This window comes from Solanum stenotomum, unplaced genomic scaffold (assembly GCF_019186545.1).
Source record: "Solanum stenotomum isolate F172 unplaced genomic scaffold, ASM1918654v1 scaffold18271, whole genome shotgun sequence".
NCBI lineage: Eukaryota > Viridiplantae > Streptophyta > Magnoliopsida > Solanales > Solanaceae > Solanum > Solanum stenotomum.
In genome coordinates this window covers 36,755-51,069 of record NW_026024956.1, presented here as the reverse complement: position 1 = coordinate 51,069, position 14,315 = coordinate 36,755, and the positions used below count along the sequence as shown (strand labels likewise).

The following is a 14,315-nucleotide window of genomic DNA, read 5'->3' as shown; positions in this document are numbered from 1 at the left end:
TTCTATTGTGGGAGCTTCTCTAACCGACAAACCACCACTATGAACATGAGTGGTGATACAACGTTTTACCTCACGTTGCCCGAGGACCATCCTATACTTTGTCGTGATATAGGAAGCTAATGATACAACGTTTTACCTCACGTTGCCTGAGGACCATCCTATACCTGGTCTTGATATATGAAGCTAACTTTACTAAGTGGATCCACTAGCTTAATCTTACGGGTTCATCTAAAAAGTATGACCCGTTAACTCCCATGTTGGCTACATAGTTCTTATGGAAAGTTGAGTTTAATATGAACTCGCGTCCTCAATTAATCGGTGCTCGATACTACTCCCAAAATGTTTTTGACTCATAAGTGTTTTAAACACATCTTTCTTTAAATGAGATAATTACTCAAAATCTAGCCCAAAGGCTTACTTGGAAACTATGTTCCTTTTTCTTGAAAACTAGCCATAAGGCTCTTTTGGAATCATAGTTCCTTTCTTACTCAAATGTAAAAAAACATTTAGAAACTTTTTTGGGAATACATAGTTCCCTAATAGCTTTTGAGAAATGAACTCAACTTACACTCTTGACTTTACTTGAGTCTTGAGACTCTTTACTTAGATTGAAACTCTAAGCTCTTTGCTTGACTTGAAACTTGAGTCTAAAAATGAAGTTAAAACGTTCAATGAAAACTCTTGAAAACCTTGGAGGACTTGCTTGAACTTACTTCTTAACATGGCTTGACTTGACTCTAACTTCTCTTTAACTTGATACTAACTTGCCTTGAATTGAACTATGGATTCAAGGCATATAATCGCATGATTAGTGATGAGTTCGGGAGGTTTAAATGTACATTAGAGTGTTGGAAACAACTAGGGAACATAGGTATAACACCTAGGAACATACATGAGAAAGCATGGAAAGAATGGGAAAGCTTGGTGCTCTGAGTGGCGCGCCGCCCCAAGGGCTGGGCTTCAGAGCCCCTCTTGGGGCACGATGACAGGAGCGACGCGCCAATCCCCTTGGCCAGAAACTCGACTTTTCTTCCTCTTTTCTTCAACTCTAAACCATCCTTACTTCAAAGGATCTAACCCCAAACACTAAGGATCATCATATCCCTCAACATACCATGGATTACAACTCAAAACACAACCCAATCATGTCTCACAACCAACAACAACTTCAACAACACAACTAACAACATCAACAACAACTAACAACTTCAACAACAATTCCAATCTTTCCTCAAATCATAAAATGAGCTTGGAGTGTGGGGGAAAGTATCAACCCACACAAAGAACTCACATACCTTGATAGGGATCACCCACGATGGAAACTTGTTGATCTCCTCTTCTTCTCCTCTTCTTCTCCTTCTTTTCTTCTTCTTCTCTTCTTCACTCTCAAGAACCCTAAATTTCTCTCTTTAAAATGGAATAAAAATGATCCAAAGTCAGCCTAACACACCATATAATCCCAAAAGAAATGGCTAGGGAAAAAGACCAAAATGCCCTTAATTTCCCGGACAAATTGCCCTGCCAACTGCCCAACTTCTAAAAGGCATAACTCGCTCATACGAACTCCGAATCGAGCAAACTCGGTGGCGTTGGAAAGATCATTCCACAAGATTCACAACCATAACTGGAACTACTCCTAAATTCTCCTGAGCTGGAAGTTATGACTGCTCAAAGTTGGCCAAAAACTCACTGATTTCCACACTTAGCCAAATTCCAGATTTTCTAATCCTTTCCAAAAATGAAAAATTTTAAATTCCAAGCCTCTTCTTAGCTATTTCAAATTGTCGGATGTTACACCAGTAATGGTCTTCGAGTGCCGGCCATGTCCAGGGTGTAGGCTCGGGGCGTGACAGATAAAATCTTTGACCAAAAAGACAAAATACTTTAAAAAAATAATGTAAAAGTAAAGTGACATTTTATGAAAGGAAAAAGCATATGAAAGTCTTTGTTATATATTTTTTTGGTGAAAAGTAAAGGTCTTCCACTTTGATGTTCTTTTTATATACTAGTTCTTGGGAACGTGCGTTGCACGTTTGTCCCATTCAATTATTATAAGGTTGAATTATTATATAGACAATGTTGAAATTAAAAATATTAGTTTTACCAATTTATATTTTATTCATTAAATAAAATTCATAGTACATTGACCATCAAGCAAGAAATATGAAAAACTAATTAAGATACTATAGCCTCTAATAATATGAATATATCTATATGACTTATCCTTAATAATCTCTCGTTACGCTCCCATATCAGTAAATACACAAATATGTAGCTACTTAAAGAAACCATATCAGTAAGGAAAGGATAAAAGAGAGAAAATATTATAAAAGTACATTTAAAGAAGTATAAATCGGTAAAGAATACAAAAAAATTAAACAGATAAGAACAAATACAACATTCATATCCTTCTTAAGACTTTAATTATAACAATATATATATAGTAAAAAGAAATACATAAAGAGTAGAGTTCTTGATGATACCTTCTCCTGTAACCAATCAAAATTCAAAAACCTTACTAATGATCCAAGTGCTTCACTCCTTGTGAATGGTACATAGCATATAAATTTTAAAATAATTGAAAATCCAAAAAGAGCTAGAAAAAGTTAAATGATTTTCTTGACCACATAGATATGCCCATCACTTGGACTTCCTAAATAGTATTAGTTTAAAGTTTATATTTATTACCGAAAATTTTACAAATTTAAAATACTAAAAAGAAATTCTAAAGGTTGAATAATTGTGGAATATGAAAGCAATTCCACCACATTGAATTGAATGGACTAATGAGTGAGAATGTATCTGTTTTCTATCGTTTCATTTTAATGAAATAGTATTAATAGATAGGTAAATTTACTTTTTAATACCATAATTAAAGGATTAGTGTTTAATTAAATACTTAAATGGCTATTTAACCTATAAAGGATAAATTTGATAATTCAACTTTTAACTTTTTTTGTTCCCAATTTTAGTATATATATATATATATATATTTCCACACGATTAATGTGACAATAACCTGAAAAGAAATTTAGCTTATCAATTAAAAATTAAAACATAAAATGACATAAAAAAAAAGAGAAGTAAACACAAGAATGAGGAAAATATGACAAAATAAGAGTATAATAACTGTTCCACAAAAATTCAGATATTTATAAAGAGTTGAAAAAAAAATCCAGCTAAAATGGTAAAGACAAAACTATGAACAAAATATCATTCTAATTAGGATCAAAACAAATATGAATATTTCAAAACAAAAACAGTACCTGAAAATTGGCTAATGAATCACATCAATAGGAGGCAATTGGTAAAGAAAAATTACTTTTCCATGATACATATATATAGCTAAAGATTTATAGGATAAGATGAAAAGGTGAAGAATTGTTTAAGTTAATTTTCAGAAGTTAGTGATCTTAGACATGGGGAGAGGAAAGGTTGATTGTTTTTACTAATAATTCAATACATTTAATTACACTAATTATAGAGAAAGAATAATAGATTTAATCCATTTAACCACACTAATTATAGAGAAAGAATAAAGGATAAAGGATAGACGCTTTAACTATCTATTTTTTTTAAAATAAAAACGCTTTATCTTATTAACAAATTTAATCCATTTAAACATAACCATTCTTAAAAGAATTAGATAAAGTGTTTTTATAAAAAATAAAAAAAAGTAATTCCTAACAACTTTCTATGAAATAATTTCTAACAATTTTCTATGAAATATTTTTGTCTTTCAAAGTTTGACTTTACACATTCTTATTTTTAGTATTTAGTATAATATAATATAATTATTACTTAGTATTTAAATAATTAGATATTTAATGATATTTTAATTTAGTGTGAAGGTAATATGGTAATTCAACTTTGCATATTGGAGCTTCCCACTTTTAGTAAATATATATATATATATATATATCATGATTATATGAGTAGAAAAATGATGGGATTGAAAAATTAATATCCCAAAGAATTTGAACTATTGTGTCTAGATGCATGAATTCAAATAAAATTATTATTTAATATGAAATTAATTATTATATNTATATGAGTAGAAAAATTATGGGATTGAAAAATTAATATCCCAAAGAATTTGAACCATTGTGTCTAGATGCATGAATTCAAATAAAATTATTATTTAATATTAAATTAATTATTATATATTAATATTTAATTTAGTTTAGGATAAAATAAGGACAGAATTGTAATTCAACTTTTAAGTTAGGAGCTTTCCACTTATAATAATATATATGATATCATATATCCTCGTTATAAAAGTGGCTCTAAATGGCAAAGTTGATCAGGCCATTTTCCCTCTTATGTACCAACATCACAAAATTTCAGGGTTAATCCCACTGATGGTCACTACTAAATTTACTCTTTGTAACAATATTAAATTCACTAGATTATGTGTTAGCCCCCCAGAATGGAAATTGGGTGGAGCTAGAGACCAGGGTACATGTTTGGCTAAACCCAGTAACCTTGTTCCAAACGTTTTTAAAGTCCTTGAATGAGTCTTGTCATGGAAAATTCAATGAAAGCTACTTAAACAAATCAAAAGCTCTTGGTTTGAGTTCACAAAGTTTTAGAGAAACAAAATGAAAAAGAAATGCACAACATTTATTGAATACATAAAAATAAATAAATTAAGAGAAAAGTACATAATTTGATATCATCAAAAGTTGTATTTTTTTTTCCTTTGTTAATTCCTAGCTACTACAAAAGGAAGAAGAAAAGGCTTTCTTAAACAAAAAAAGAAATTAAAAACAAATCCAGAATCATCTTGTATAGGGAAATTATTTCCAAATTCCACCTTCAGCAATAGTAAATTTGAAAAGAAATAGGGAAATTAATGTTTGTTATTCTTAAGTCAATGCACAAGTCTTCCTATGAAAATTTCAAAGGTAGTAGAGAAATGTCATTCTCAAATATTAGACACGACTAAGTCATATGCCAAAGTGTCTTTTTAGTATAATTACAGGATATTGACTTGTTTACCTGATATTTATAATGAGAAATGGCTTTTTCTAAAAATAAATTGGTTTTCTATTCGATTTTCGATATCCAAATTAGGTTCCGAATAATCTGGATTCTCGGCGTGTAAGGCCTATCAAAGAGGGAAATAACACCAAGTTTGTGCACAGAGTGTCCCTCCAATAATCTTTTATCTTGCACCTAGAAGTATTAATGCAGTTCTTTGAATTATCAACTAATTGCAATGAGTCTTGCTGCGGAAATTTCAATGAAAGTTACTTATCAGACAAATCCCTTCAACTTTGAATTTTCATATTGAAAGAAATTACTTGCGAATTTTATAATCAAAAAGAGAGAGGAAAGGGGAAAAGTCAAGTATGGACTGCTGCCTCCATACCAAATCATCAATCAATTCCAAGTTCACAAAATGCTGTCATTCTCAAATCAATGCACAAAGTCTTTCCAGGAAAATGTCAAAATAATACTTTCTTCGTCCCAAAATAATATGAATTTTTATGCATCAAATTTACTGTTTCTGAAATAGCCAAAAAGTGTAGCAGCAGAGTTTTCTTTAACCTAGGCATGAATCAGAGGTTCACTNCAAGGGCTTAGGCCCAATAATAACAAAATACAATTCCGAATAAATAAAGGTAGGCTTTGGCCCAATCTTTTTCAACTCCCGATTTGCTCCGCTTTTCTTTCAATTTCGAGACCTGTTCGTCGATTTTACTATCTAGCTGACTCGGATAAAAGGGGATATGGGCCTCCGTGGCCCAAAGGAAAATGCGAGGATAGAGTCCGTGAGGACCCGGACAAATTTCACATGCAAACACAAAAACGAGAATCAATAAGTAAGAGTTATGAATAATATAAGAAAAATTATTATATTCTAATATTTACTACACTACCATATATTACACTACTATATTCTAAAATCCATATACTACCGTATTATAAGACTACCATATTTTAATATTTATTATACTCCCATATTCTAAAAAATATAAATATATGCTACCGTATTTTATTGTTTATTAAACTATCATATTCTAAATTTATATACTACCGTGCTCTAATATTTATATACTACCATATTCTAAATTTATACACTACTCTATTATGAATTTATATACTACTGTGTCCTTAAATTTATACACTACCATATTCTATTATTTGTTTACTACCGTATTTTAATATTTTACATACCACCATAGTTTAATATTTATACACTACCGCATTCTAAAATTGAAATACTACCGCATTTTTTATTGAAGGAAGGAAAAAAAAAGTAAAAATAAAATAAAAATACATTAGTTTGACACAATGACAAATATGAATAAACTAATATTTCCCTCTCTTTTAAAAACGAACAGTGACGCCAAACAAATGGAAACAAAATAAATAAAAAATAATAAAAAGATAAAAAAAAACATCACATGTTCTCCTATGACTAAACAAAACAGTAAACAAGCTATGCAATACTAAAAAAAAATAAAACCCAAATGCTTTAACATACACTAATCATCATAGCAATATTTAGAAGGTAAGGCATAGAAATCATATAATTTTCGTACAAAAACAAAAAAAAAGGGAATTTTAACACCTACAAATAAATGAAAGGATGTGAGGAAGGATAGGCATGCTTTAATGCTCTTCTAATACATTAGCTTAGCAACAAAATGGTAAATGATTAACAGATAGAGACTTAGCACTACAAGCTGGTTTTGACACGAAGGCTGAAAGAAAGAACAATCCAAGGCTGATTCGGAAGGTAAACCGACAAGAGGCAACACCGAATGAAATTCACACTTCAAGAGCATGGATTTCCAAGCTCAAAACGAGACAAGTAGCAACTGCCTTTACGACCTTGCCCCTTTCAAAACGAGTGACGAGTATGGACAAATAATTGAGGGGCTTATGCTTAAGACAAAGCAAGATGCAGGCAATATGGGTTTGGAAACAAATAAAAAGTAGTTAAACAACATGAATACACAAATGGTTCAAGCATGATACTCTAAAAAAAATTTAAAATAAAATAAAAGGGGGCTACTGCCTCTAACGAACAAATGAACAAAATAACATACAAATTTCATATCAATAAATTTTCAAGATTTTTCCTTAGTTTGAAAAGAATAACAACATTACAATAGCATAAAAAATAATGAGAGAAACTCTAGATTCTAAGAGACAACGAGGATAGGAGGATACAGACTCGAAGACACTAAGGCGAGCATACAAGAAGCAAAATAGCAAGAGTGGGTTCGAACAGGGGAGGATAGGAGCAGTGATGCTAATACAAAACATAACATTAATTCCACATCAAAACCAAATCATAATAATCTATTAAGAGCAGAGCATCACATTAATAAATCACCAACTTAACCACTAATAGCGAACTAGTCATTTAGTGAGGTTTTTTTTGACATAAAAATTTATCGCTTTTAAAATGGAATAAGAGATAAGGGGGATATTATAATGGAGGAGGTGTTACCTTATTGTGTGCAGCGAAACAGGGACGGTGACGATTTTGGAGACGACTATTCTACCACCACACGAGAACTTCCGAGAGTTAAAAGGATAAATCCAAGCTCAAACTAATTCTACCCGCTTTTGAATGTATTTCTTATATGTTTTTAAACTAATAACTTAAGCTTTTCCTTCTGCCTTAGTGAAGAATTTCCAACTGAAATCTCCAAAAAAATTCAACTCTTTTTTTTCTTTTTTCTTTTTCCCCCCCGCCTTTAACAATGAAGGATATCGAACTATTTATCAACGAAATTAGGGCAAAAATGGGTGAATAGGCGGGAGATTTTCGGATGGGGACGAGGCCCATTCAAATTTCAAACTCCAAGCTTTCACCATTTTAGGGAGACCTCCTTTTTCTGAGGGTTTTTCCCTATTCCGGAAGAGGAAGGGGCAATTACGTGTGCCTGCTATTGCTCTGTTGCCACATTAAAGGGGATAAGGACGTTTTGAAGAAGAAGCCAAAGGGAAGCAGTGTACTCCCTGGTTGTTGGACGTTCTGGGTTTTTGCTTTTTCTGGAAGAAGAAGAATAATAAAGGGTATAGGGGTGGGGTCGGTCAAGTGTGCTGTTGTATTTGCTGAAGATAAATGGGCTGAAACGTATGTAATTGTATTGTATGTTTGGATTGTTGTATGTTATTTGGGCTGCTGGGTTGGGTTTCTGGGTCATATGGGAGTGGGTTAAGTGATATTGTGTTGGGAATGTAAGAGTGGGCTGGAGTAAATTGATTAATGGCCCAACTTTGGTCTTTTTAAGTTGGACGTGTGAATTGGATTTAAGTTTTTGACCATATAGGTCTAAACCATAGCCAATTTGGAATTAAGGATATAGCCAATCTTGGTTAATTAAGATAGATTCGGCTAAAAGTCAAATAAGACGGGTTAATATAATTAATTTACGAGTTTCTTATTCTTAACGAAATAAATAATTAACTTGATAATAATATAATTGATTTAAACATGAACTAATTAATGCAAAATCGTAATTATGATTTAAATTAAACTAAGTTAGTAAAACACTTAGCTAAAAAGAAATAAAAATCTTTTGATATGATTTTCAGATATTTATAAAATATACTAATTAGACACATAATTATATAATAATTAACTTAATTATAAACTAATTAACTCGAAATATAAGTTAATAATTAATTTAAACCAAATAGCCAAATATTTAAATAAAACTAAATCGTTTTGAGACAATTTTCAAATATTCCTAAAAATACTAATTATATGCAAAATTATATAGAAGACATATTATTATTTAAAATTATAAAAAGTGACAAATTATTTAAAATAACTTGCAAACTATATATTTTATTTTATTTTTAAAATTTCTAAAATTAATTATTTTTAAATCGTTTAAAAACTAAGAAGTTCGGAAATTAATTATATCGAGGAAGGTCAAAATTGGGTGTCAACAACTGTCCCTCGTTTTACTCGGATTGATGCAAGAAATTCGAGGAAAATGAAATTGACTAATCCAATTTTGACCGGCCACATCTTCATCTTTTGGATAAGGGATTTGGTACGGACTTTAGGAGTTATGGCCGAACCCTGGAAGTGGGTTCCTACATATCTCAGACTACATGAGAATTCAGGCCACTTGTAGTTCGACTCTATTGATTGAAGAGGAAATTTATTATGCAAGATAACCTTTTGTTCTGGAAAAGTGACAAAGCAAGTCGAGTATGAAAAAGAGGCTTGCAACCTCTTAGCCATGAATGTGGCGCGCTTCACACCCATAATTAAGAACTTACACGGACATAATTTCCAAAGCTCTTGGTGCATTGTCACTCAAATTGGAAAGTTGCTTCCGGTGAACCCAAAATTTCCAGAAGTAAAACTGAAACCGACAAACCTAAGAAAAACCCACATGCCTTCTGATAGGGGTGTGGTTTGATTGTGGTGGAAGTCGCTTCTCTGCTCGCGTCCTAAGAGTTTGACACTGCTCTTTGGACTATGTCCCAGTTCGCTGCTAAGAAAAGTTCCACGTTGTGCTGCATCCTAATTGATGTCGTCCGCACCTGTGGTTTGTTTTGAGAATTCATCCTCTTGGATGCTCTCGACAAAGACTGAGATAAAACTCATTAGCATAAAAATGCAATTCAAATAGAGGGATAGTGTCTTTTACCGTGTTGATACTTAATTGATCTCCTTGAATATTTAACGTCAACTCTATCGGGTTTGACGTGAAGCAAATAAAGCTTGTGTCTCATACTTGCAATATAATCTTCAATGTACTCTTCATTTGATGTCAAAGTAAATAACATAGGCTGATGTAATATGTTGATAGTTCTTTTGATGTCGTTGTTGAAAAGAAAAATGATGCATCCGATGTCAATCTTTTTTGATAGGCGAATCTTAGTGAATCTTTTTCCCGCGATGTATGAATATCTTTTCGCGATGCATGACTCTTCTCTTGCAATGCATGAATCTCTTTCCCGTGATGCGTGACATTTTCTCTCGCTATGCATGATTTCTTCTTCTTGCAATGCATGATTTCTTTCTCTTGCAATGCATGATTTTCTTCTCTTGCAATGCATGACTTCTCCGCGATGCATAATTTCTTTCTCTTGCAATGCGTGATTTCTTCTCTTGATGCATGAATCATTTTCTTTGCAATGCGTAATTCTTTCCCCGTGATGCATGAATTTTTTCTCGCAATGCATGAATCTTCTCTTGTATTGCATGAATCTCTTCTTTCGCGATGCATNAAATCATCAATCAATTCCAAGTTCACAAAATGCTGTCATTCTCAAATCAATGCACAAGTCTTTCCAGGAAAATGTCAAAATAATACTTTCTTCGTCCCAAAATAATATGAATTTTTATACATCAAATTTACTGTTTCTGAAATAGCCAAAAAGTGTAGCTGCAGAGTTTTCTTTAACCTAGGCATGAATCAGAGGTTCACTTGCATTATCATTTGCAATAAGTGCATTAACAGTGTAACTAGGAATGAGATTTAGGTGCCCCAGTGTTGCCTCGTCTTAGGACAAGCAGTAAGACTGAGAAATTTCATAGATTTTATATATCAACAGAAACACACTGCATAAATTTGTAATTTACACTACACAGTAAGAATTGAAGCCACATCTAAGACTGTTCAACGAAAATATTCAGTTAGACAATTATTATTGCTTAAAAACTGATTGACATTCGTTTCCATTCATTGCCATAACTTCTTCTTCCCTTTCTCCACTTCCATAGACACTAGCTCCTAGCTGTAATCAAAATATTTTAGTTAAACATCAACTGATGCTGAGCCTTTTGAAATTATTGGAAATGAAAAAAATGATAAGTATATAGCACCGATTAGTTACCTGAAGTCAAAACTTATAACTTGTCTAGAAATGATTATTTCTTCTTCTGTAATTCCTTTGTCTTCGCTGCTTCTTTCTCCTTCCCCTCATAATTTTGTGCTCCATCTCTAGAATGATTCTTGCAAACCATATCGGTTTTCCAGTTGACAACATGAAATATATTATGGATAATCCAATACATAGTCCACTTCCATAGCCCATAAGAGCACCTTTCCAAAAATCACTCTGAAATTCAGAATTGCTTTCTTCATCGTCTAGCTGTCCAGATACGGTATCATTTGTATCTAATACCCGATCATCCGTGCAACTTCTTGAAACAGGGAATCCTCGTAATCCATCATTGCCTTCAAATGAATTTCTCTCAAAAGTATGAGATTGAGGTCCTTGAGGAATGCATCCTTGGAGATGATTATGGGAGAGATTTAAGAATGAAAGAGACGTAAGAGAAGCCAGTTGATGTGGTATCTCTCCCGAAAGCTGGTTTCTTGATAGGTCCAATGATTCAACTGAAGATAAATCTCCGAATGATTGCGGTATATGACCTTGCAATCCATTATGAGATAAATTCAATATGCGAACTGCAATGAGATCCCCCACGATACTTGGAATTTGCCCGTCAAATTTATTACTTGAAAGATCGATAACGGTGTACAAATACAAAATTCTCACAATTTCACGATCAAATCCCTTAGTTGCAACTCTAATAGAATCTTGGTAATATCGGCCTCGACCATAGCTTGATGCTTCCATTGATGGATCACTTGTCCTCATGGCTTTCAGATGTTGAAACAAACTCGAATGTAAGTTTCCTGAGAAGGCATTGTAAGAGAGATCTATGATTCGAAGCTCTGGAAACATGTTCTCAATCCTCAATGCTCTGATGGGACCATGCAATTCATTGAATCGCAAGCTTATTACTTTCAGATTTGGTAGAGTTCCCAACCACATCGGGAATGTGCCAATGAGATGATTATCTCCTAAATCAAGAACCTGCAACTCTTTGCAGTGGGCCAAAGATGGGGGAATTGTTCCCTCTAGTCTATTGCCATGCAAGTTGAGGCTTGTCAGTGAACTTCCATTGCTGAAAGTTGTTGGAATATTCCCAGAAAGATTGTTGTGGCGCATATCCAAAACCTGGAGGGAAGTGATATTTCCAAAACACTGCGGAATTTCTCCACGCAAACTGTTTGTCGCCAAATCCAGCATTACCAGTGATGTCAAATTGCAAATAGATGAAGGAATTTCTCCAGTGAGATTATTATGGGATATGAAGAAGTATCTTGTGGAATTTGATGGAATAGGTAGTGAACCTTGAAGCAAATTGGACCGCAAATCAATAGTATATAGAGATTGAAGAGGAATTGAATCCACACTCGTCAGCATATTGTGGGACATATTAAGAGTGTCCAATGAAGACATCCAGTTAGACCATGCCCAATCAGGAATTCTTCCTTGAATCTTATTATTTGAAAGATCCAACTGCCGAAGCTGGTTTGCGGATCTTAGAAACTCCAACTCTTTCACTTCACATGCGGCCAATTCTAACTCAGTAAGAGATTCGGGCAAAGTAACGTTGTTGTCATTGGTCAATGAGATATTATTATATGAAAGAGTAAGATAATAAAGCTGTTTGAGGTCTGAAAAGAAACTGACATCCACACGACCACTAAAATTATTAAAAGAAAGACCAAGTTTTGTTAGGTTCACAAGGTTTTGAATTGAGTTGGGAAGATGACCCTGTAGCTGATTGCCTCCTACATGAATCCAGATTAGTGAATTGGACTTGAAATCCTCAAGCTGACCAGTAAAGTGGTTAGAAGCCAAGATTAAATATGTTAGTGATGGAAGGGAGAACACCCCTGATGGTATTGTTCCATTCAGGGAGTTATCGTGAAGGAACAAATGCTCTATGCGGGTGAGATTAGAAATAGATTCAGGAATAGGCCCTCTAAGGTTGCAAGACTGAAGATACAAATAACGCAGTGAAGTTAGATAGCCAATATACTCAGGCAAATTATCAGAAAAATTCACTCCAAGGAGATCTAGCACTATGAGAGATGCACTACTGTTCCATTTGATCTTTGGAAAATGACCACTGAGCTGATCATTGTTTTCTAAATAAAGTGCTTCCAGGTTGGAAAGGTGAAAAATATTCTCAGGTATTATCCCATACAATCCTGCAAATCCCAGATCCAGAGTTGTTAAATGAGAAGAAAAGTTCAGAGGAATGGTGGAAGAGATGTTTATGAAAGTAAGATCAAGCTCCCTTAATTGAGTCAAGTTCTGAAGAAGCAATTTAAAATCATGAGCTACGAGTCGTAGACTACCAGTACCAGTACCAGAGAGACTAAGAGAGTGTAACTTGGAAAGATGAGAGATTTCAGAAGGAATTTGACCTGAGAAATAGGAGTTAGAAAGATCAAGATGCATCAAGCTCGAAAACTTGCCGAATTCAGGGGAGATTTGAGAATTGGAGAAGTTATTTGAAGAAAGATCAAGCCTTTGGAGATGAGAGAGTTGGAATAAGCTACTATTGGAATCAATGGTCCCAACAAGTCCGCTGCAGCCGAGGTCAAGTTCAATGACATGGCCAGTGATGTCATCGCATACGACTCCATCCCATGAGCAGCAATCTCTGCTCATGTTCCATGAACTCGTTTTTGGATAAGGCTTCGGACAATTATAAATGACTGCTGAGGTATCTATAGTAAAGGACTGCTTGAATTTTAGAAGGGAAATGATTTGATGTTTGTGAGGTAATATGGATATTGAAGAAACTTCATGACAGAGAAACACAATTAAAAGCATAACTGCATACCCCATTTTTAGCTTCAAACACTTCCTAAGTATGCAACTATATATATATAAGCACATATTTGTTTGACTAACTCCAAATTGGATGCAGTAGTATTAATTTAGTCATGTTTTTTTTTTTCTAATAAAGTGAAAAAGAAAAAAATTGTTACTGTAAACTCAATAATAATGGTGATTCAAATATTATTAATCCACATATATATTTTACATATCATTATTACATCCATCTTCTGTATTACAAGTGGATTGCATTTGAATGGTTAAATCAAATTTTGTACCAAATGAGAAGTGACTTTTTCTATATAAAAAAAAAATTGATTTGTCATTCGATTTTCGATATCCACATTAGGGTCCCGATTAATCTGCATTTTCGGAGCATAAGGCTTGTTAAAGGGGGGGGGGGNGGGGCGGATAACACCAAGTTTGGGCATGGAGTGTCCCTTCAATTATCTTTTTTCTTGCACCTAGAAGTATTAATACAGTTCTTTGAATTATCAAGTAATTGAAATGAGTCCTGCTGTGGAAATTTCAATGAAAACTACTTGAAACAAATCCCTTTCACTTTGAATTTTCATATTGAAATAAATTACTTCAGAATTTTTTTTATCAAAAAGAGAGAGGAAAGTGGAAAAGTCAAGAATGGAGTGCTGCCTCCATATCAAATCATCAATCAA

General features: G+C 33.4%; 1 protein-coding gene across 2 annotated transcripts in view; it reads right to left on the bottom strand.

Annotated features, from left to right (window-relative positions):
• The window catches only part of LOC125850626 (receptor-like protein Cf-9), a 61,782-nt gene extending 48,123 nt beyond the window's left edge, over window positions 1-13,659 (bottom strand). For both annotated transcript variants that reach the window (XR_007444833.1, XM_049530488.1), the window contains exon 1: window positions 11,037-13,659. Coding sequence is in view for 1 of the 2 variants with exons in the window: in XM_049530488.1 (XP_049386445.1) it covers window positions 11,037-13,650 (2,614 nt within the window). In the remaining variant the exon portion in view is untranslated. The remainder of the gene's footprint in view (window positions 1-11,036) is intronic.
• Between the last annotated feature and the right edge of the window lie 656 nt (window positions 13,660-14,315).